General features: G+C 40.3%; 1 protein-coding gene across 1 annotated transcript in view; it reads right to left on the bottom strand.

Moving 5' to 3' along the window:
• Positions 1-912: 912 nt before the first annotated feature.
• elna (elastin a) overlaps positions 913-23,927 on the bottom strand; it is a 46,603-nt gene continuing 23,588 nt past the window's right edge. The window contains exons 8-52 of the mRNA XM_069669029.1: positions 23,301-23,330; positions 22,141-22,215; positions 21,894-21,968; positions 21,108-21,155; positions 20,952-21,014; positions 20,765-20,797; positions 20,579-20,653; positions 20,246-20,287; positions 20,063-20,149; positions 19,935-19,985; positions 19,710-19,841; positions 19,382-19,414; positions 18,969-19,211; positions 18,646-18,762; positions 17,671-17,835; positions 15,706-15,837; positions 15,197-15,367; positions 15,008-15,079; positions 14,868-14,900; positions 14,551-14,634; positions 14,374-14,412; positions 13,937-14,047; positions 13,621-13,749; positions 13,309-13,431; positions 13,015-13,068; positions 12,256-12,363; positions 11,427-11,462; positions 10,974-11,024; positions 9,611-9,667; positions 9,477-9,503; positions 9,366-9,380; positions 9,221-9,247; positions 9,007-9,033; positions 8,547-8,573; positions 8,339-8,380; positions 7,396-7,455; positions 7,231-7,317; positions 7,035-7,088; positions 6,792-6,827; positions 6,390-6,458; positions 5,735-5,773; positions 5,181-5,237; positions 3,605-3,640; positions 2,499-2,564; positions 913-2,404 (exon numbers count right to left, since the gene is read on the bottom strand). Of these exons, the coding sequence (XP_069525130.1) occupies positions 2,358-2,404; positions 2,499-2,564; positions 3,605-3,640; positions 5,181-5,237; positions 5,735-5,773; positions 6,390-6,458; positions 6,792-6,827; positions 7,035-7,088; positions 7,231-7,317; positions 7,396-7,455; positions 8,339-8,380; positions 8,547-8,573; positions 9,007-9,033; positions 9,221-9,247; positions 9,366-9,380; positions 9,477-9,503; positions 9,611-9,667; positions 10,974-11,024; positions 11,427-11,462; positions 12,256-12,363; positions 13,015-13,068; positions 13,309-13,431; positions 13,621-13,749; positions 13,937-14,047; positions 14,374-14,412; positions 14,551-14,634; positions 14,868-14,900; positions 15,008-15,079; positions 15,197-15,367; positions 15,706-15,837; positions 17,671-17,835; positions 18,646-18,762; positions 18,969-19,211; positions 19,382-19,414; positions 19,710-19,841; positions 19,935-19,985; positions 20,063-20,149; positions 20,246-20,287; positions 20,579-20,653; positions 20,765-20,797; positions 20,952-21,014; positions 21,108-21,155; positions 21,894-21,968; positions 22,141-22,215; positions 23,301-23,330 (3,185 nt within the window). The 3' untranslated portion in view covers positions 913-2,357. The remainder of the gene's footprint in view (positions 2,405-2,498; positions 2,565-3,604; positions 3,641-5,180; positions 5,238-5,734; positions 5,774-6,389; positions 6,459-6,791; positions 6,828-7,034; positions 7,089-7,230; positions 7,318-7,395; positions 7,456-8,338; positions 8,381-8,546; positions 8,574-9,006; positions 9,034-9,220; positions 9,248-9,365; positions 9,381-9,476; positions 9,504-9,610; positions 9,668-10,973; positions 11,025-11,426; positions 11,463-12,255; positions 12,364-13,014; positions 13,069-13,308; positions 13,432-13,620; positions 13,750-13,936; positions 14,048-14,373; positions 14,413-14,550; positions 14,635-14,867; positions 14,901-15,007; positions 15,080-15,196; positions 15,368-15,705; positions 15,838-17,670; positions 17,836-18,645; positions 18,763-18,968; positions 19,212-19,381; positions 19,415-19,709; positions 19,842-19,934; positions 19,986-20,062; positions 20,150-20,245; positions 20,288-20,578; positions 20,654-20,764; positions 20,798-20,951; positions 21,015-21,107; positions 21,156-21,893; positions 21,969-22,140; positions 22,216-23,300; positions 23,331-23,927) is intronic.

The following is a 23,927-nucleotide window of genomic DNA, read 5'->3' as shown; positions in this document are numbered from 1 at the left end:
TTAAAATATGTTCGAGAAAGACAAAAGGTTAAACTGTCACTTCAAGAGTTAACAGTTCAAAGCAGTTGAAAGTTAAAGGGGTGAGAGATGAAAGAAGTTAGAATGTCGAGTTGAAGGGTAAAATCTGAAGTATTTACGTTATCTTTTAGTGCAAGGCAGGACAGCTCCAGTCACAGAAATGATACAGTAGTCTTTGGCAAAGAGATCATAAATAAAAATGATAAATATAAAGTAATCATTGAATACTTCTTGCCTCCATTTTTCCAATAATTGGCATTACGTAACTTTCAAACGAGAATTTTAAGGAAATTATTGGGACATGATGAACATCTCTTTGGCCAAATTAAAAATAAATTTGTTTGTAGTGTTGCAGAGATACACAGTAAAGATACATCTAATACGCTTACACTGCAGCTTGTGTCACTGTGGTATTTTGAAGTGGGACACAGTTATAGAAGTGATGGAAGAACAGTGAAAGCTATTTCTACAGGATCACAGTTCAGTGGTTCTAACAGGAGATCCTCAGAGAACAGCAGCATGAGTTCATTATTTCCAGCTGGCACAACAAGAACACAGTTTATCGTCACCGCTGGTAAAATGTCTGCCTCCAATCTGGGTTTTGTTGTCATTACAGCAGCAGCTCTGCCAACTCACACACATATCAGATATAAAATGCAATAAATCTTACGGTTCCTGGTTAATTCAGCCCTGTGGGAGAGACAGTAAAGCTTTGGCAGGACTTAAGATGCAGCAAAGATCCAAGTAAGCAAACCTGAGATGTTACGGTTCTGTGGCATGTGGCTTATAGCGGACGCACAGGGCCAGGTGGTTTTGATCAACTCACAGGACGAACTGCTGCTGCTGTGGAATGCGCTCCAAAAGACAAAAGCAACAGATAGAGGACACGCCATCTTTTAACACATTTTATTTTGTTATTTAAAGAAGCAAATAAAATGCCAGGATATCCGGGAACAAGTCACATGTGTGTCGTGGAAATATAAAAAGTGCAAAACCACACTGTTCCTCCTTATAAAAACAGTTTAAATAAAGATGAAGAGTATCCCACGGCACAAAAGACAAGGTCTGACCCAGCGAGGCTCAAAGACAGTTGTTACACAGCACCGAGTAAAGGAACGGAGGCCAGCTTACATCAAATTAGTACAAAATACAGTACACAATTACAGAGAAAGTTGGGGTCACTTTGTAACAGCGCTCATGAACCTTTGGTCAGTAAGCCTTTTTAAAAGCAGCTCAAGTAAATGAAGAACATAAACAAACCCATTAAACAAAGTCTGGTTCTGTGTTACAATTTAAACAGTGAATAAATGCAGAAGGATCGCTCGTTTTATGTTCACACTTCCTGATAACATTAAAGCTATGAGTTAAAGCATGGTGCAAAACGTTACACAAGTTACATAAATGTAAATAACTACTGCTGCAATGAGAGTAAACAACGAGCAGACTAAAGCGACACTAAAGTGACACGTCATGAAACATTCACACATACATCATGAACACGCCAGAATAGCATCTTAAATCATATTTGAATCTACTTGGAACTAAAAGGTAACGCTGCTTTCCCAATGGTTTCAAACATCCTGTAATGATTTCAATCCTTTTGATTGTCTTCAGCATCACATTCAGCTCAGAGCACAAGCTGCTCTTCATACAAGTTTGGCGACACTAAAAATGCTGAGAAAACTGAACTGCATAGCAACGAGAATCAGCAAAGTTACTGAGAGCAGATGGGTTGGCCCGAGCCCCAAGTCCCGCTGCTTTATACCCGGCAGGTCTAAAAATAGCAGCAGAGAAGACGGGGAGCCAGGAACGTTGCTGAGATTGGCCAGATTTCATCTGTTTTTGGGACGAGTCTTGACAAACCCGACCCCTCTGACATGTCAGAGAAGCTCCGCACGGCGAGGTGAGACGGTGTGACGCTGACAACAGGTCACCTTGCTTTAGGGTTAAAACCAGGAGGGGATCATTCATAGGTCACACTGGCAGCTGATGGTTCAGACAGTCTTTGGCACAACAGTACAACTAAACACACACATACATTAACACACAAGAACAACACACAGTGACTCAAGCACACTCTTTGTATTGTAACTAGGCTGGTGCAGATAAAGCAGATTAACACTAATGATTAAAGGCACTATCAATAACATACGTCACATCAGAACGTGTACAAAATTCTGGGTCGGTGGGTTTTGTATAAAAACAGACGTTGAAGTCAAGTAAGTAAAAAACATCTCGTCATTATTTCTAATGGGGTTTGTTTGCATATAAAATGTACATTCTCGATCATGCAGTAGCACCATGGTTTCTTGAGGTCACTCTGGATCTCAAGAGATCCTCTACTTCCTCCTCCCACAGAATTTGCCCTGGCATCCTGCAACTCCACCTGCAGCAAACACCGGCAGGGTCACAGTTTAGTCTTTCCACACACTGGAAAAGATTTGTGGAGTTTGTAAAATGCTTATTTGTGTACGTCTCACCTCTGTAGGCCCCTCCTCCTGCACCTCCAAGGAAACCCTGCAGTGGACCGTATTTGGCTGCTTTGGCTGCAACAGCACAAAAGGAATAAACAAAATGAGCCATTTCGTTTCACAAAAATGTTCTTCTGGTGTACAAAAATATGATTTTCAAAAATGATTAGAGGATGTTTGACTACAGCATCCACCCAGCACTCATACTGCACCACCAGCCTCCCAGAGAAGCTGCTGTACTCTAAATCCAGAAGACCTAATGATGTCCACTGTAACACAGGTACACACAGGTGTTGACAAAGAGACGGGAACCGATGTACCGGACAAGAAATAATTCCACGCTTGTTAAGTCTAAAATGTGATTTGTGTTTGATGATGTTAGTGGGATGTAGAGTCATGGGCCGCCATAAAATGTGAAGCTGAACTGTCACACCATGGTTCATAATTTGCTGACAGATATGAAACAGTTTGTACACTGACTCACAGCAAAATCTTACAAGCCAGTAACAACAGGGCCAACTCTTTGTCAGTGGAGCACCAGATTTTTTATGCCTGTAACATTAAAAACGACATGGATTAGTTCCCTAGTTTTCAGCTCAAGAAACACACTGGTGCTATCTTATAAACACTGACCGAACTGTCCCGATTAACAACAACAGGCTGTATGTGAATTTATTAAACAATATGATTCTTTAAATCGACCAGTCTTTCATTTCTACTGTCTTTTGTTTTTACATTTAAAGGCATGCTTAAAGACCTCGATACATCATTAGTCGCTGTAAGTTTAAACCAGTAAAATATATCTAAGAAACCCGACGTGCTTTCCTTGAAATAATCCCACCAGCAGTAATCTCAGATGTTCAGGAAAACGCAGATTATTGTGTGTTCATACTCGTCGTGCTGTGCCATCTGCACTGACAAGCACACACAGTACCCACCCACGCACACACAGTTCCAATCTCGTCTGAATAATCTGACATATTTTCATCCTCTGCCAGCCAGCGGAGACACACACACTTGAAAACATTTGAAAAGGGGGCTGTGGTGCAGATCACAATATAAAGAAGTCGCTTTTTGGGTGCATGGAGAGATGTGAGGAGGTGGGTGTTTGGTACCTTGTTGAGGAGTCAGTGGGGCTGGTACGTATCCACCTAGAAAGACAAAAGGAGAGATTACTATTAGACTAATTCTCAGGTGAGACCACTTTAGATCCGCCTCTGGTTGATACCTGTAAAGATCACATGGGAGGCACTATTATTAGAGTTTCCTGATCCACAGAAGCTCTCAATGAGTTTAAGTAAAATAAACACATATTGATGTTTTTCTTTCTGTATTTTGCGTTTAATCAGACAGAAATCTTAGTTAAAGCTCGGTAGAGGGAGAGTGCTTGTGGTTTTGTCCATTTCAGCTGCTGATATTTGAATAAAGTGAGCTCTGACACAGACGGCACTGCCTAATTTCTTTTAGATGTATTTTGTAAATGGGAGAAACATTACATTAAACAATGTCATATTCGTTTGCTCCGCTGTCTGTAGTGATCCAATTAATCTCTGTGTAATTGGGTGCTCAGAGAAGGAAAATGCAGGTCTTCATAATTGAAACACAAATGAATTCCCTAAAGCAAACTCAGTCTACCATGTGAGTTAACAAGTTGAGTTTGAAAAATTTGATTAATTAAATTATTTGACGTTATAGTTGAAAAGCCCTTAACTGAACTTTACTTAATAGAAATTAAGCATCAGGTTTTTCATTATTTAAAGTGTGTAATCAGAATCGGAAGCGTGTTCATGAACACATTTAATCATGTTAGCACAAAACTTCAGGACTTTTCAACTTTAAACTGAGATGTGCAGAGTTGGGGTTAGAAACTAGCATTGTATTTGTATGGGACATTATATAGAAACCCACAAAGAGGGAGTGTGCTGAAGCTGGAATGAGTTAGATTCAGGTGAATGTGTCCGGCATAAAGGAAAGGAGAGAGGGGGGACAAGATAACAGGAGGGCTTGTCATGGTGCAGCAAGTCTCCTCTCTCTTTCTTTATGCTCTCAGCTTTAACGTGGAAAGCAACGGGTCGGCTTTCCTGTCCTTTAACTCCTCCAGCTGTGTTACCTGTGTGTATGCAGCTGTGCATTAATCCGCCTCCTGATCCAGAAACAAGGACGAAAAGTTAACAAATTTGTAATATGAATGTTTGTGCTGAAGGAGGCAGCTAATGTTGGGATTCTAGTAGCAGTGACTGTAAATCTAAAGGGTTGAAAAACCTTTGAGCAACTACGCTGAATGAAGCATCATGATTGGTACTTTGGGTAGCAGATAAACCATATTCCGTATACCAATTCAAAATAATGACGTATTTATTTTGTTCAAAGTTTTTGTTTGTATTTTTGTCCTCTAACTGTTCTCCTACACACACACGCGCACACACACACACACACCCTACATCTCTCTTCTCCTTGCCTCCATGCGCTCAAGATAAATGGCTCAATTCTGTCGTCTTTTCCACTGATTTATGACACAACCGATGCACCCTAAAGGTCACTGCACAGAATGCTTTTACCACAGCACAAACTGAATGTACTGTACATAATGTTTGTTGTGCTATTCAACTATTCAGCAGAGAAAATCTGACTAAATCCCCGTCAATAAACTTAAATTTTTGCACAGAAACAGAAACACACAGGGAGCAGTACCTTGATAGTACTGTTGGGGGTAACCTCCTCCATAACCAGGGACCACTTGACCCACACCTGTTAAATTAAAAAGCAGTTACTATGGAGACTCAACAAACCTTTTGACAGAAAAAATCAACTAAAGTAAAATGACAGCATTTGTGAACAAGCTAAATTTTGAGTGATACATACAGTACGTACAGTAAAGACAACTTGACCTAATTTTCAAGAAGCTAATAATTATTCTCCTTTTTGTTGTAAAAGCTGCGCTCACAGATGAGGAGCGTTACTGAACCATCTGTGGAAGCATTTTACACAGACAATGAAATCTCTGTGGCCACTGGGAGAAGGATTAGAGCAATGTGTTTTACTGACTGGCCTGTGTGATAACTGAGGGGCAGTGATTACACTTATCCCTCTCTGATGGGCAGAGGAGGAGCAGGAGGAGGAGAGGCATGAGCAGAAACTACACAGCACAGTGAGTTAAGTGTGTCATGGATGGGTGATGGGATTTGTGTACACTACAGGAGGAGACAGAGAGCAGTTACATTGGACAAACATGCGGTGGTCCTCACCTGGCTGATATCCACCGCCACCTCCAAGATTGCCATAGCCTGTTCCGATGAAAGCAAACAGAAACATCACAATGATTTGTCTGTTATGAAGTTGTGTGCATTAGGTTTGACTTGTCATTATTTTTGCTTCTATAGCTGTTGCCATCTCTCCCCCGGGTGTGACATGTAGCCAGCGGCTCAGCTGAGGTCACACTAACAACCTCATCCAAACGTTGTTTGTTATTTCAGGGCAGGGCTCTCCAGGGGTTTGTGTTATCTTCCAACAGTCACACTTTGATGTTGAACGCAGTATTACTAACAGTAATCAGTCGTCCTCTGGGAAATGTTGTGTTGTTGTCTTGCTCCATTTACAAACTCCTAACGGTAACTGTTATACTGCAGGGATTACAGCCTTTTGGGGAAGAGAGATATTTGGCTGTTTAACTAGCATGGCAGACTGCCTACTACTGTTTAACTTATTTCGATCACATAATACTAAACAGAACATTTTCACAGGCTCTTTATGGAAATGAAAGGAAGCAAAACAGCACTTGTATAATACTCTCTTCAGTGGCTGCATTCAAGCTGCGACTACTGTTGCTTTCACTAAAGCAGCTAGTAACACACATACATTGTGTTTCCATGTCTTTAAACAGCTGCAGGCCTGTTACACTACCTGGTTTGGGTGGTTTGGCTCCACCCCCAGCACCGCCCAGTCCAACTGCAGAGGGATACGTCAACCCACCTGTCAAAAGAGACAGAGGACTGGCTTAGATGTGAGGACTCTTAAAATGTTTCCCTTCTGTGAAGCTGTCCAGCACAGGGTTGTAAGACTGTGAACACTGCCTCCACTGAAACACCAGCTGATTCCCTTCATAGTTTCCAGCTGGTTTCTCATTCCTGACACAAAGCCCCACACAGACACTTATCAGCATGTTGGCCAACTTCCTGCGCAGGAAGTGCAATGCGATGGCATCTCTGACCAACTGTCACTTTGAGCACTGGGCAGAACGTTTTTGTTTTAGTCGAGGGAACATTGTGTATCAGTGCTGTCAGCCTCCTCTCCTCTCATACATACCCTGCCCATAACCATGAAGATATGGATTGTATCCTCCTGAATCGTGATGACAGAGAAAAGTAGCATTATTGTCTGGAAACGTATCCTCTACAGTGTGTCAGGGGCGGCTTGTCCGAGAAATGGCACTGAATGTTTTTATGTGTCAGGGGAGTAAGCAGTATTTATTTTTTTCACATTTCTCCTTACTGACACCTAAGTGTAGTGTTGTTAGGGTTGTAAATCTGAACCTAGCTGAGTTCTGACCTTGATAACCTCCTGCTGCCAGTGGGATTCCTCCTCCTCCTCCTGTTCCAGCCACTGCAACAAAAAGGGCAACACAACAATGTATAACTTTCAAAACATCCCAAAAAACATAAATATGCATCAAGAAACCCCCCTTTTTATAACCTCTGGATGAACCGGTATGTTAAAGCAGAAATACCTGCATGCAAAAAGTTACCTGGTGGTTTCAAAGGCTTTGCTGCAGGCAGACCTCCAGCTCCAGTTCCAACTCCAGTTCCAGCTCCAGGACCAACACCGTAAGGAACTAAAGCACAGAAATAATACACGTCACTTCAACTTAAACCAAGTGAATGAATGTTTTAAGAAAATGTAGGGAACTCACCTCTATAGGGTCCACCATAGGGATATGCAGCTCCGCCTGGACCTACACCTACTCCAGTACCTGTGGAGTAAAGCACTTTTAGGTTAGAAGTCAATTTACTATCATCTCCAGCTACAACTAGAACCTACCATCATCATAGTAATAGCCGACTTTGTTAGTTTTATTCAGCATGTTAAAGGCCATATTTAGTAAATCCCTCCCGATGTAGGTTGTAATAAATCTATGATTACATTTACAGTGTATTAGGTATTTCATTTTCCTTCATCTTAACACTGTGCAATGTTTTCACTTTCATTTTACCCCCCAACGATTGTCAGAAGAATTCTATGCATCTTGTGTTTTGTTGCTGTCTCATGAGGATGCTCCTGTAGCCAAACTTAATCCCTCTAAGGGGTTTTTCCTGATAACCGACTAATTGATCTGGACTTAATGAAATGCAGTTTAAATCACTGTGGACTTGGTTTCACGTCCATCACAGGTAAAATAATGCAGAATGGCAAAACACCCTAAAAACTGCAAACCTGCAGATGCACTAAAGTGATGACTGCTCAGTCTCTCACAGGTATAATTGGGTAGAAAAAGGCCTGATGCAGCTTTTCCTTATATATCAACTGCTGGTTTTATCGATTTATGTTTGATTTATTAACTGTCTCGACAGAATGTGCACACGAAGATAAACACAGCCCACAGTTTGATAGTGTGACCTATGACATTGAACAGAATCATAAACAGCTTATTGATATCATCATTAAAGTGATTTGAATCTGAACTGACTCAAGCACTGTGTGTGTGTGTGGTAACTATTTCTTCTGTATATTTGATGCCATTTTTGTTTGAATGGAAAAGCAACATTTCACATAATTGTACATGCAAGTTGTAATTTACAGTGTCAGGGTGAACAAGATTGTATTGCAATTGCAAGGTAGATTTTAGACCTCTTTACCTGGATAGAATGGTTTAGGTGGTTTGCCTCCTGTGCCAACACCTGAAGACAGCAGTGTTTAGTATTATTATAGTCACAGACTTTAGTAGACAATAAACCATAGCTGTTGTCTTTGTCTCCACCATGTGGCCAGATGAATGCATGACATCCCATTACAGAACAAACAACATGCAGTTTTTATATTTCAATAGTATAAATATTGGGGTACCTCCAGGTTGTAAGACTCCTGTTCCAACTAAAGGAGAAAAGAGACTATTACACGATGTATAGTAATGACGACAAACACACCAGAGCACACACAAAAGGCATAAAAGATAGAGGCAAATACTGTACAGAGACTATCAGCACTAGATAGTGTCTATAATAGACAGTAAAGACTCAAGGACAACTGAACTACTTTGGTCACGATACTAGAAACAGATGTTTGTAAGGATTTTAACATATAATTAGGAAAGGGTCATCATGTAAACAATAGGGCTGTCAATGAGGTTGGATATAATTTTGTATAATTTTTATATTACACACATGTGTATTATACTTCACTTTACTTATTTTGGATTGCTTGCATTTTAAAGTGTAACTTAAAGTATGCACATACAGCACTTTATGAACAGTTTTGAGAGAAATGTTACTAACCACAAATACAAACAGAGGTTGTTTATACTTACTAGGCTGACCTTGGCCTGTTGTACCAACTGAAACACAGACAGAGGTTACATCAGCAAACATCCAGAATATAATATGTAAACTGACCAAAAAACATCAACAATAAATAAAGGTCAGACAGTACTTAACAGTACAATTGTTTCAAAGCGAACTGAATATTCTAAATGGATTATTTGTACATAATAAAAACAGATGCGGGGGAGAAACTGTTCTTACCTCCAGAAGGTGCCACACCTACTCCACCTGCGACATGAATACACAAGGCACTTAAAGTTTTGTCAAATACCTCCTGGCTGAACACAATAACAGGTTGTCAAGTATTCTTTAATATCTGAATGTAAGATAACTTTAACATATTTACCAACACCGGTGCCAGCTGTGAAAAAAGAAGCATCATCAAGTTTAGCTTTTTAAAGTACGTATATATTCACAACAATGGTTGATTAAGAACAATTTCATGAGTGCTACCCACCACTGGGCTGAATGACTCCACCACCAACTGTGAAAGAAAGGAGTCAGGACAAAAAAAAAACTTTAAAACTGGATCAGACATGGAACAGAGATGAATTAAATTAATAGAAAAATCTGCACTGATTTTGAACCCACCGCCTGTTTTCACACATCCACCACAAGAGTACAAGGTGCAGAAAAAGAAGAAAAAAGCTAAATTAGTGAAATTGTCTTTAAAATGTTACATTCAAAATATTTTGTCTTTTGGTTTGAGTTCATTAATAACAGTGAAATAAGCTGTTAACGATGACAGTATAAATCAGAACCTGATTATAAATGTCTGAAGGGGAAGGAAGGCACAAACAAAGACAAAAGAAAGACATACTCCTTTCAGGATGATATAAAACAAACATTCAATGATGAGACAATCCTACAAAGACATATGACATGATCATCTACTGAGAGTAGTATTCTATAGCAGGGGCTTCACGGAACATATGCTTAACCTAACTATAGAAAACTGCAGATTAAATGTCACTTTATAATCGTTTGACTTTCATAGCAATTTCTTGATCATTTTTAAACCCTGTAAAAATCACAGAAATCCCCCGCTGTAGAACTACAACTACAGTGTTCAGGGAAAGTTAAAGAGTGTGAGCATTCATGTTTTCAAAATAAATCTTTCAAGATCAAATGAGAGAAATATGACGGTGACTTTCCAGCATAAATCCAAAACTTGTTCACTGACATTACTTATTAATAGATTCAATATGCTTTTATCCAACGATCAGTTAACAGCTATTTTATGCATGAAAGTTATCCATCAAGCAGAGTGAGCTGTTAGTACAAAGAACAGGAGCGCACAAGGCAAACAGCGCTGAGAAAAAAGAGACAATCTGACAGACCAACACAATGCTTGTTGCACAATTGCAAAATTAAAATGTTAGATCATGTGCAATGCTAAAAAAAATACATGAATAGTGCATTGTTACAGTCCTGAAATGAAGCTGAATACCACTCATTAAAAGACACACCAGTGTTATTAAGGTAAACATCAGAATACATAAGTCTCATGAGGCAATATTAATGGAATTAAGAATTATGGGTATATTTCCATATTGTATGATTAATTAATTAATAACATTTGGAGTTAGACACACTAAAAAAATAGCTGTGGAGGTTTTTGGGAATTTAATAAGGAGTTTAATTTAAACATTTACAGGTTCCAAACATAGTGGGCTACCTTGTTGTTTGGATACATATTTTGCTTGTCGAGTATAAATCTGTAATCGTGAAGATGCTGGTAAAAAAAACTTGATGCTAACCTTTAAAACACTTTAAATTAACAAAAGACTAAATTGTCTCTGTTGGGAGAAACAATTCTATTCACAAATACTAGGCGAACTGTCCCATACATGAGAGTAGCGGATATATAACATGTCAACCACAATATAAAATGTATCAGAGATCACATATTTTACTTTGTGCTAAAAGGTTTCATGCAAACAGCAAGTCTTACTGGGCTGTGGGACCTCTGGGGTCTGGCCAATTGTGCCATTAGGCGTGGGCACTGTCAAAAGACAACAGATTCCAGGTTCATCCATTGTACCGGTGCGGGCGCGGCGTGAGAGAGAGTAAAAAAGGCAGAAGCTGTAAGGTATACCTTGAAGCTGCAACAGCTGGGAGGCTGTAAGCTAGAGATGGTCAATAGCTGGTAGCACTCACAATACAAACATATGAGCTTTGTGGGCAGGAAATGGATGAAGAGAATGTAGAGGGCACAAAAGGTGACAGTACTGGTGCAGTCATCCTAAGGTAAGCTGTAATGTAAGAATATAAGTGAAAATGGTGCTTCTACCTCTTCCTCCTATGTGTTGGATATATGTAGCTGTTGTGTAGTATTGTAAGTATATATGTAAAGGTGTGTGTATAAATGTCCTAGAAAATGAATTGTATTGGAATTTTACTGTACCTGGTCTTGCAGTTGCAAAAGGACCCAATTCCTTTTCTGTAAAAGCAATAAGAAAATTCAAATTGCGAAACTTAAAAGGTCCTCTCTGAGAAAATAAGGAACTTTACTAGAGGTCTTCACAGGTCTACCGGAACCTGAGGATAAATTTTCCCCCTGGGGGTCAATGAAGAGTTATATTAACTTAGCTTATGTTAAGACACGGCCGTGATTAGAAAGGGTTCATGATTAAAGTGCTGTGTGTGTCTGTGTGTGTATTTAACTTGCAATTAAACTTAACAATGTCATTCGCATGAGAATGTGAGGTAAATAAAGTGGAAAAAAACGGAAGAAAGAGCAAGAAAGTAAGCGCAGTTAAGTGTAACACGAGTGTGTGTGGCTTCTAAACGAACCGCACATTTGTCATCCGCCTGCATTACAGCAAGTGGACTTTTAATCTGAAATAACTAGTGGATTAGCATTGCTGTTTTTACCAACACGACATGGATAGCAGAGAACCTGGATGTGCTTTATAAGCTTTCTGGGCGGTGGATGGATTATATGCACAACCAGGCACAGGGGAGAAGGCTGCGTCACACAGGTAGGGCAAAAAGTTTTGCTTTGACAGCTGACTAGCGGTAACTTTAATTAATTGATAGCAATAGCAATAGGTTAATAGCAATCAGCTGTGAAGTCCATGCAGATCGGGTCTGACATAACTCAGTTTGGTCCCCAGCTTTCAAATAATAGACGGGTCCGGTTTAGTTCCGGGTCACACAATTCCGGGTCTCTTAGGGTTCGGGCACGAAATTTGGGACCCGTGAAGACCTCTAAACTGTACTCTGAGCTTCACCTGGTTTTACAGGTACACCTGTACCACCTGGTACAAACACAGCAGGACCATCTGGAACACCACCTGGAGTTGCCCCTGGCACAGCAAGTCCTGTTCCAGTGAGGCCTCCTACCAGAGCACACGAGTACATGAAGTCTGCAATCTGATGTCACTGTCACATCACAATCCAAATGCATCAACAATAATGCCTCAAACGTATCTGACTGTTCCATGATGCTGCCACCTTGTGGGCCCACCACCTGCTATGCTGGATTTCAGGGTCAGGTTGCAGGTTAAAGAACTGACTCCAGGACAAGAAAACTTGCATTAGTACAACCACTCCTCCTTTGCACCAAAGGAGTATGCTGAGGTGTCTTAGAATACTGACGAAACATCACCCTTTCGAGGTATTTCGGGCATAACCAATCTGGAGGAGAGTACGGGGCAGACCAAAAATATCCTGCTTACCCTACAGGAAGTACAGAAGACATGGCTAACCGGGATAGTATGGTCTACCTCATTAGGGATGGATAGAAATTGTCAGCAGATGATTTATCAAAAAATCAAAATCAATTCAAGAAAATACTTTTTTAGTGAAACTCGATTAAATGACAACAATAGTTTGAATGTTTTCTCATCATATGTAGGTGGTCTCTCACCCCGTTTACCTAAAAACATACCCTCATCCATATCTTTATTTTGACTTTGTCTCCTTATATGATGACATAAATTCCTAAATAAACACACTTCTGTCATTTCATTCACATGCACATGCAATACCTTGAGGCCCAACACCTCCAGGTCCTGTCCCGACTCCAGCTCCTCCAGGAACACCTGTTTAAGGAAAACAGAGCTAGCTGTATCAATCACGTAAATACTCGTTACTTGTGTTAACAAAACTGAGCCTTACGTATTCTAATCTGTTTACACAATAAGATAAGTCTTAAAGTGGAATAAGATTCAGTAAGTGATAAAATAGATTTGTATTTATTAAGAATGGAACACTTCCTATTAATTGAACAGTTGTTACTATTTGTCCTACACTATTTGTGTGCTTTGTGTGGTCAATTTTACCATATTTGGCAGCTTTAGCAGCAGCAGAGTATTGTCCCCCTCCTAGTCCTACACCAGGAACCACTCCTCCTGTCCCTCCCAGTCCTCCAGTTCCTAACCCTACTCCAGCTCCTCCTGCAACTCCTATTTACAGGAAAATAAGCAGTTTGCATCATTATTGTTTGGTCAATAAAGTCTGAGAAAGGTCAGTAAAAAAAAAAAGATGTGTAATTATTCAAATTAAACAGATTCTATCAGAGAGAGAGATTTCTTTACACAAAACAGAATGTCTCTGAATGTATGAAACTTTGGATGTGTGCTTATTTATTATACCATATTTAGCAGCTTTTGCAGCAGCAGAGTATTGTCCACCTCCTAATCCTACACCAGGAACTACTCCTGCTCCTCCTGTGCCTCCAAGTCCTCCTGTTCCTAACCCTACTCCAGCTCCTCCTGCAACTCCTAATTAAGGGAAAAAGAGCCAGTTGGATCACACGTTGTAAGTTAAAAGAAGGATAACAAACGGTTTGTGGTAGATATATCTGTAATTTTTGAAAATTAAACAGATGTAATCAGAATTAATTGAATTTAAACACAATTAAATGTCCCTCAATGTATGATATGTTGTTTGTGTGCTTATTAATTATACCATATTTGGCAGCTTTTGCGGCAGCAGAGTATTGTCCACCTCCTAATCCTACACCAGGAAATCTTCCTGCTCCTCCAGTTCCTAACCCTACTCCAGCTCCACCTGAAACTCCTTATTAGGGGAATGGGGGTGCTGGTTGGGTCATTAGTTTCTAGGATAATTATTATTGAAAACTGCTCCCAGTACTACACCAGATACTCCTGCTCATTTTGTACAACCTTCTCTAAATCCAGCACTGGGAGCTTTAACTGAAACACCTTGGACGACTAACCAACTCCTCTAAACATTCAATGTTTCCTAACTCAACAGTCTCTTGCATTTAGCACCTTCATCTTATTTACACATTGTCTACCGTCAAGAAAGCCTAAAGACACGAGATGATTGTTCAGTTTAGTCAAAAAAAATATTTCAAAAACTACTTAAAGAAAACATCTTACCGTACTTCGGGGGTCTGACACCAGCACCAGCTCCATAACCTGTCAGGAAGCAACAAAATGTTCAGAATGAGAATACATTTGGAGCAAATTTAATTAAGGAAAATGAAGGAAACGGCAGAGGGGCTATCATTCTACAAAACCTTTTTGTCTTTACTGATATCAGTTTCAACTACTTACCACCATAGCCGACGCCACCACCAGGAACTAACTGTCCTGCTCCCCCCTGAACTCCGCCTCCTCCTAGGCCTGCTCCAGGGACTCCTTTGGAGGAGGGAAAAAAAACTATATTGTTTAAACTGTTATAAATGAAAGATTAAACTTGTTCATTACTGTTGTACCTAATTAAACCTAGAAGTGAACATAGCTCTTAATTTGTAATTCTGTGCATAAAAACTTGTGAGTACATCAGCACTGTACTAAATGGATTACTGTGGCTACAGCTCATGACGTGGTTATCATTCAACTATGTCACACAGTAAGGATCACAGACTCACCATATTTAGGAGGTTTAACACCAGCTGCCAAAGCTGCAACACAACATGCACAGAAAAGGTTAGATTTATAAGTGATCCTATAAACATTATAATATCACTTTCATTACTCGTGAAAATCAAAAGTCGGGAGGCATGCTCACATCCATATCCTGGTAAAAATGGGACTCTTCCAGGAATTGCTCCTCCTGGAACTACCCCTGCACCACCTGGACCTTTAAGGTAAAATTAATCATCAATCAATCAATCATGCATACTAATTTAAAGCACTGTGTAAAATGTCATGATTTGGGTCTGAAAAATAGGTTTTGCACAGATTGTATTCCAGTTACCATATTTAGCAGCTTTAGCAGCAGCAGAATATCCTCCACCTCCAAGTCCTCCAGTTGCTCCCAGTCCTGGACCCCCTAGTCCTGCACCTCCAACACCTGTTCCTCCAAAACCTCCCGTGCCCCCTAGTCCTGTTCCTCCAAGTCCTCCAGTGCCTCCTACTCCACCTGCCCCTGAAGAAGACAAATTTGGACAGTATTGACAGCAATTAACAACAAGTGTATAGTCTATGCAGATCTTAAAATAGCTACATTTTGTACTATAACCTTCCCCTACACCCACAGTAAGCCTTCTCATTTTCCTATGCTCTACTTCACTTGATTAGTAACTAAAGTGCTCAGGCCTTCTGTCATCCATCTCAGCCCCTTTTTCAGGTTTCTTTCATGGCCAACTGCCTGGTCTTTGGTACTCTCTGCTTCACAATTCTCTGGAAGCTGCTGGTAAAAGTTTTGTTTCACAAACACAAACCACAAAACAAATTCTGGATTTTGTTAATAATAATAATAATTACCATATTTAGCAGCTTTGGCAGCAGCAGAGTATCCTCCTGTGCCTCCCAGCCCTCCAGCTCCTAGATGTCCTCCAGTGCCTCCCAGCCCTCCAGCTCCTAGTTGTCCTCCCGTTCCTCCCAGTCCTCCTATTCCTGTGGAACCAGAGTTTGAGCTAATAACATAAAACTTTTTTGCACTTCAAATGCCAACATGTTCTCTCAATGCATATGAATTACTGTTTTTGTTTTCATTATTAAGTAAGAATTAAAGCCTTTTGGGGTATATCAGTTAGGCTTCCTCTTGTTTCAGTGGCACAGGGGCCTGCCTGAAACAAATTAGATAAGACTTAAATTCCTTAATTGACTATAAAGGAATCACTTTAAGCTGGTTTGAATCCTATGTATCATATCGATCTCAGTTTGACATGTTAACAAAAAGTCCTCTAAAAATGCCAAAGTTAGCTTGGTACTATTACTAACTTTTTATCTTCCCTGGTTTGTTGTGCTCTCTCATCTCCAAGGTTCCTTCTTAAAGTTGTTGCCGACCACCACCTGCGGTGGACTTGCTTGACTCCACTGTTACAATTAATATTATGTGTACAGAAGTGATACTTGCAGAAACATTTACATGCTGTTTGATCTCTTAATACAGATTCTAAATAGAAATGTAGAATCTGGGGGCGCTGGTTCAGCTCAGTTGGTAGAGAAGGAGCCCCATATATAGAGGCTGCGGTCCTCAATGCACCGATCGCAGGTTAGACTCCCGATCTGTCGATCATTTGGTGAATGTCATCCCCCACTCTCTACTCCCCACATTTCCTGTCTCTCTTCAGCTGTCCTATCTAATAAAGGCAAAAAGCCCCAAAAAATAATCTTAAAAAAAAAAGTAATGTAGAATCTGTAGGCAGAGACGTGGATTTCCGGGAAGGCAAGTGTTCTGGTTTCCATTTGCACTATGCTCGTAGTCCGAGTAAAATTGACCAATCACGTATCAGTAAAATCAGTCCGTGAGGAGAGCAAAAGCAGGCGGAACGTAATGACATCCCAGCTCCCATCAGCACCTATCTGACGTCAATTTAGCTTCTTATTAATCTCTATAAACAGACATCCGCATGTCAGTTCAGCTAACAATCTGTTCTAGATCTAAAATTTTACTTGAGATGAATTCCCTTGAAGCTATGTCACGAAAGCCATTCAGTGTTCAGATTTCCCGACTTCCTCGAACGAATCAGACTGGTCCGACCTCCGTTCAACAAGCGAGCATTTTAAAAGTTTTCTTCTCCTGTTGAGGACAGACGTGCCAGAAATTTTTACTTCTTACAAATCTGCATCATGATGCAGAAATTTCGGCAAAGGCAAAACCCATTAATAACAAGTAAATCACAAGAAAACGTTTTCTCTTTCTGTAACAATGCAGCACTCGGAAAAGGAAGTCTTGACGGGGAAATTGTTTATCGCTTACCACCCGGCACGTTCACCGGTGTCCCCAGAGACGATATCGTCTCAAACTATAGCCGATGGGATCCGAGATTGCATGCTGTTTAATGTGCTGCAGCTAACCAACAAAGAAGTATCAGCATTGCGCTTTTCCCAAGTAAATGTGTAGTTGGTTGCTCAATTAACAAGTTTGGGTGCAGGACAAGATGTGTGCTCGTTTTGTTAATAACATAAGGAGACTTTAGTGGGATGGATAATGTTAGATTAGTTTCAGTGAATGATTCTAGTGTTTTGTAGCAGGCTGCTCTCCGGCTGTTCAACATCTGTCACGATTGATCTGTGGTGCTACTGCTTTATGCAAATATGGTTAAAATGAAGCGATTTGATTTGCCGTTTGGGAACAAGTTAGTTGACAAAGTAAACTTTAATTAATCAGCTAATGTTGTTGAGATCATTAAGTGTTTTACGACTCATGTTAAGCAAAAAAAAAGGAGAATTCTGCAATCTGAGCTTTGATTTCATCTGTAGTTGACAAAAACAATCCCATACCATATTTAGCAGCTTTAGCAGCAGCAGCAGCATAGCCTCCTCCCAGTCCTCCAGCTCCTAATTGTCCTCCTGTTCCTCCCAGCCCTCCAGCTCCTAGATGTCCTCCTGTGCCTCCCAGTCCTCCAGCTCCTAGTTGTCCTCCTGTTCCTCCCAGTCCTCCTATTCCTGTGGAACCAGAGTTTGAGCAAACAACATCCCTTTTGCACTCCAAACGTCAACATGTTTTCTTAATGCATTGTAATTACTGTTTTTGTTTGTCTTTCGGGAAATATCGGTAAGGTTCCCTTTTGTTTCAGTGGCAGAGGGCCTTCTTGTTACTGATGTTTGACAGAATCAGATAAATTACTGAAATTCCTTATATGACATTAAGGGAACAGCATTAAGCTGTGATGTATTATCTAGATGTATTATATTGTTCTCAGCTTGTACATGTAAATTATTCTAAAAATACCAAAGTTAGCCAAGGAGTTCCACAAGGTTCTCTGCTTGGACATATTCTATTCACCTTATATGCTTCCTCTAAGTAAAATCATCAGGAAACACTCCGTACATTGTCTTTGTTAAGCAGATGATACTCAGTTATACTTATCAGTGAAGCTAGATGAAACTCATCTGTTAACTAGACCCGGGGGCCTACACCATTCTCCTGTCTCCTCCTCTCTCAAGTTCAGGTGCAGGACAAGACGTGTGTTCATTTTGTTAATTACATTAGAAGGAGACTTTAGTGGGATGGATAATGTTAGATTTCTTTCAGTTTGTGTTTTGTAGCAGGCTGCTCTCTGGCCATTGGTTAAAATGAAGCGATTTGAATGGCTGTATGGGAACAAGTCAGTAGACAAAGGAAACTTTAATTAATCAGGTAATGTTGAGATCAGGAAGTGGTTTGCAAGAGAGACTTCTGTTCAGTGAAAAAAGGAGATTTATGATATCATCTGATATCTGATTTCATCTCTGGTTGACAAAAACATCTCATACCATATTTAGCAGCTTTGGCAGCAGCAGAATAACCCCCTCCCAGTCCTCCAGCTCCTAGTTGTCCTCCTGTTCCTCCCAGTCCTCCAGCTCCAAATTGTCCTCCCGTGCCTCCCAGTCCTTCAGGGAATATGTCCAAAACAAAACATGACAAAACATAATTACAGCTAATACTTTCTCCAAGAGGAGTAAGTATTTTGTACTTGTGTAGCCATGTGACAAAGAGTGCTTTTGAAGACAAATATGAATTTCAAAACTAATAGTAAAACGCAAGCAAAAGCTTTATGTATAACTGCATGTATACATATGGCATTTATACATCATACCATATTTAGCAGCTTTGGCTGCTGGTAAATATCCACCAACCACTGGTAATCCCGGAACTCCCCCTGGTACTCTCCCTGGTACACCACCTGGTACCCCTCCTGGTACCCCTCCTGGTACCCCACCTGGCACCCCACCTGGCACCCCGCCTGGCACCCCACCTGGTACACCGCCTGGTACACCACCTGGTACACCACCTGGTACACCGCCTGGTACACCGCCTGGTACACCGCCTGGTACACCACCTGTCCAGGTAATACAATCAACGCAAACAGGTCAATAAAAATTGAGAGGTCCTTAAATAACTTTAGTTAATATTAAGTGCCCCACATGTGTTTTTCAGGTACTTGATAACAGGAACATGCGATAGATATGTAAATCTTTCCATGACACACAGAAACAAGAAGGTTCTCACCATATTTAGCAGCCTTGGCCGCAGCTCCATATCCTGTTGTAAAATATTTAAAAGACAGGAAGTCAAACGTTACATTTTTTCATCTTAAGTGTATAGACAGATAAGAGAGAATGGCAATACAAATTAAACTTCTCTTTCAAAGCTTGAACAAGCTGTCAATATATACATGTTATTTATGTGTCAGCTCATGGCAAGGATCTATCATTGGAAATTTGTGGGGGTTTTTCCACTATTTTCTTTTATGGTGTAGAATTAACTTTTCTGTCATGAGGTTTGCTAGACTGGCTTTTACTTTTCTTTTTTTAATGTACTTTGTTAGATATTTTACCTCCTGGCACCTGCCCAGGATACAGTCCACCGGTGCCTCCAAACCCGCCAACACCGCCAACACCACCAACACCACCAACACCACCAACACCAACACCTCCAAAGCCAGGAACACCTCCTGCACCACCCAAACCTAGAGCATAAAGCAGAGACTTCAAGATACAAGTATGCCATCATATTTGTGTAAAATAGAAATCATTTCCTTGGTAATGAATGGGTTAACTACCATATTTGGCAGCTTTAGCCTGAGCAGGTGAGAGGCCCCCAGGCCCCACTCCTGCAAAAAGAAAATAAAAAACATCAGGCATTGCTCTTTCACCTTTAAAACACCAGTGCTTTTGTAAAAACACCTACCAGTTCCAACAGGATAACCTGGCCTTGACCCAGGGCCACCTTGTCCTCCTGGAAGTCCAACGCCACCATTACCAAAGCCACCATAACCTGAAACATTATCATGTGAGTCATGATTTACCCCTGGATTTCCACTCATGTCACAGTTACACCAAATATTTAAAAGGCTGTTAAGAGTATTTGTACCATAAGGTAGTTTGCCACCTCCAGGCTTTGCTCCATAGCCACCTGAAGAGAAAGGAAATCATTGAGAAGATGATGAAGACTTCTTCTACGTGTGTACACATCATTATATGTTTTGAAACCTAAAATACATACAGAAATGTTTGGCCTATTTCACTGATGTATTTTGGTTCATTTTGCCCATTAACTCTGTTGTAGCAAAGATTAGTAGAAAATGTGGGATTGTCTCATCTACTGAAGGAACTTAATAAAGTCCATATGAACATTACATGTAGAAAAAAAACAAAAACAAACGGAATCTAAATAACACAGTAACTGTATATATTCAGGTCACACCTTGCACTTTAGGCGATTTGAGAGGGTATCCATGGAACACTCCTGGCTGCATGGGTCCACCATACCCACGACCTCCTGCATAGAAGCAAATTAAATGACATTTCATCTGATTTTACCAATGATGCTCAAAAATACATATAATATATATTTGTAAGCAATTGTAAGCAATAATCATTAAAAAACGACCTTGTCCAGGACCTCCTTGTCCTCCGCCTCCAACTGCAAAAGAAAAAAAATTATGTAATTCAATCTAATACACAATCGAAAGGTAACTTTTTGAATGTAAATACGAAACTGAGGAGAAATAAATAATAGATACAAGAGCCGCACAGGTTGCCTCCATGAAAGACTTGTAAGTAGAACTAAACCTTACTTGATTTTGGACTTAGGCCAGTGCCAGTTGCCACGCCAGGCAGAACTCCACGTCCACCAAACCCTGAAGGGGCCAGGAGCAAATGAAGCTGAGCCACATTAAATCCACTTATAGCATGTTTTATTCAAAAACCATCAACATATGAAAGAGACAAACCTTGTCCAGGTACCAGTCCACCTTGGTAAAGTCCAGGCACACCCACACCTGCAACAGCAAGGGAGAAGATATTACTAAACTTCAGAATCCACACTCTAAAAATGGATCTGGCATGCAGGGCAGAAATAATGTGTTTTTATGTGCATCCTTGACAATGTTGACCAGGAGAATTTTATGCCTGTCAATTATAAAGAAACATGACCACAGCAAGGTCTAGAAGACAGGATGCAGCAAAGCCAGACGAAGGCTGCTGGCATGCTTCAAAATGTCATGATTTCTAACTAGTACAGACGAGATGAGGATGTAAGAAATACAGCACATGTAACACAACATATAAACAGGGTATACGTATATTTCAATAAACACAAGTAATATAAGTACTAAATGTTTCTAATTCTCCACTGTGTGGTATTTCTTCTTGCTCTGTAGAGCACATTGCATCAGCTCTGCTGTGTTTAAATTCAAATGTAAATAAAGTTGAGTTTATTTTAGTAGCAGGACTGAAAGTGGGTTTTGTTTGTAAATCTGAGTATACAGATCTTAATGAAGCTGATTTCAACAGAATGTTTTTAATCTTACATGAAGCGTCCAACATAAAAACTGCCAGCTCATAGTTTGTAATAAATCAGGATTTTGTCCATAATTAACATAGTTTTCAAAAGATTTCCAGTCATACTGAACACATGCCACACGCAACGGAAAATGAATTTAATGCGTCTCTGCTGGCTAGTGAGCTGCATCCAGTCTGTGTTCAGCCGTGTGAGTTTATTGTTGAGTCTACAAAACCTGGCACTTTGGAGGCTTTTTTTCCAGCTCCACCACCAGCCCCTCCGGGGAGGCCTGTCTGAGGAATAACAGGTGCTGAAAAAAACGAGAAAGAATGTTACTTGACTCATCAGACAAATATACAATGTGAAAACATATGCATATCTTTCTTTTCCAAATTCTGAGTCCAAACAACTGTAAGTGTGATTCCTGCCTCCTGAGGAGGATTCACAACTCTATAAACAGCTCTTAAATGTGTGTGTCTTGCCTCCAGCGGGCACTGCAGCGCCAGTTCCTGTACCTCCTGGAACTCCTCCGTTCCCAAGCGCAGTTCCTCCAGTACCTGGTTGTAAATTAAATGCACAGACATGAATATAAATGATAAAATAAACAATTTCAGGTTTGACGTTATACTCAATTAAGTTCACATCCAGTTGAGTTGGCGTCAGTACTTCATTTGTAAACAGAGTTAATTAAAACCTTGCAACACAAGTATTTTCAAATTGTCCATGTAATGACCACTAGAGGGCCCTGTGATACTGAAAAGGAGTAATGAGCAGGTATGTGGCTGGTGGCAGACATGACCTCCTCTGCAGGGAACCAGATTCTTAGACTGCCCATTGGTACTGAGAGCCACTACTCTTGCCCTAACAGTCTGTCATTACTCCATGATCAACAGTAATATGGCTGACTTTTTTATCTAATCAGGACAGGCAGCCAGCATGCACGGCATTTGCCTTGCCTCATCCAATGCCTCATTTCTTTGGCTATCCCCTCGTGAAGGAAATGAGCTGTCAGCTTCACTTGTAAAGGAGCTTGGCAGCAGTTTAAAACACATTGTTTTATTTGTTTTAACTCTACATTTTTTATCTTACATTCCCCATACTTTACCGGACAGACATTGCGCACTGCCTGTAAGTATGTGGCCTGGGAGATTTGGTGAGGAAAAGTTTGGCATAAATGTTACATTTTTTCTGCGCTCTTTTAAAAGGAAGTAATTGTTTTTATGAGTGTCATGAAAAGAGTACAAGCTGATTCTAGGGACTGCGGTTTTGTCATTGCCAACCAATACTTAAGATTAGGCTCTTTGCCATAGTAAAGTCCTGGCCTTGATTGGGCCCTCTAGAGTCTATGCTTAATTACCAGCCTAATTCATAGGAAGTAGTGTGCATACACAGCCCAGACTGTAAGGTCATGCTGGGCTCTGCTGAAGCGTAATCTGTCCAAGGTTTGCAGGTACAATGAAAAAATGTACATGTTTTCCAAAACAGTTTTTCATGCTGTTACCGTTGATGCAAAACATTCACTTTGGCTTTCTCGTAACATGCAAGCACTCACATCTATCAAAGTTCAAAAACGCTTTGTGTCAGCATTCAGCACAGTTCAATTATTTACAGTAGTCTGTCATCAGGCCAAGACTCAGCTTACCTCCATGTGGTAGCAGAGGACCTCCTGCACCTGTTTGAGGACAACCAGCATTTCAGTGGTATTCAATAACATCATATTTTTATATAAGATATAAGAGACAAGATTTAGAGAATAACCTTCAACGGACCTCATCAAAGTGACTGCGCATGTCTCAGCATCTTTTGTGAGACACAACAGCAAAATTGCGGGGCTCGTGTGGAGCACCACTTGAACCAAGCCAAATATTTGTCTAGTGGGTACTTATGATTGGTTCTTAAACCAGGCAGGAGGGCAGACGACCATCATTGTGTTTTTAGGGAGATATGGATGTTAATGTGGATAACACCTACACTGATTACTCATGTTTACGTTTTAATTTTCAAGTGCTGGAGTTCACAATAAGCAGCACATAAAGTCATTTAAAATAGGGATAACACATCATGGCCATTCCTCCTCTACAGGGATCTTTTACCACAAGCCTAAAAGGAAATATGAGAACCAGAGCTTGAGGCACTTTTACTGGAAAGGCTGAAACTCTGAGTGAACAGCCAAATAATTAACTGCAACAAACAACTCAAAACAAGCAAGTGGAACATGATGATGTTTGATTAATTTAATTAATTAATTAATTAATTAATTTGATTAATT

This window comes from Semicossyphus pulcher, unplaced genomic scaffold (assembly GCF_022749685.1).
Source record: "Semicossyphus pulcher isolate SPU_LCO1_2020_fin unplaced genomic scaffold, fSemPul1.0.p SCAF_19, whole genome shotgun sequence".
Lineage (NCBI taxonomy): Eukaryota > Metazoa > Chordata > Actinopteri > Labriformes > Labridae > Semicossyphus > Semicossyphus pulcher.
This window is presented reverse-complemented; position numbering and strand designations above follow the sequence as displayed.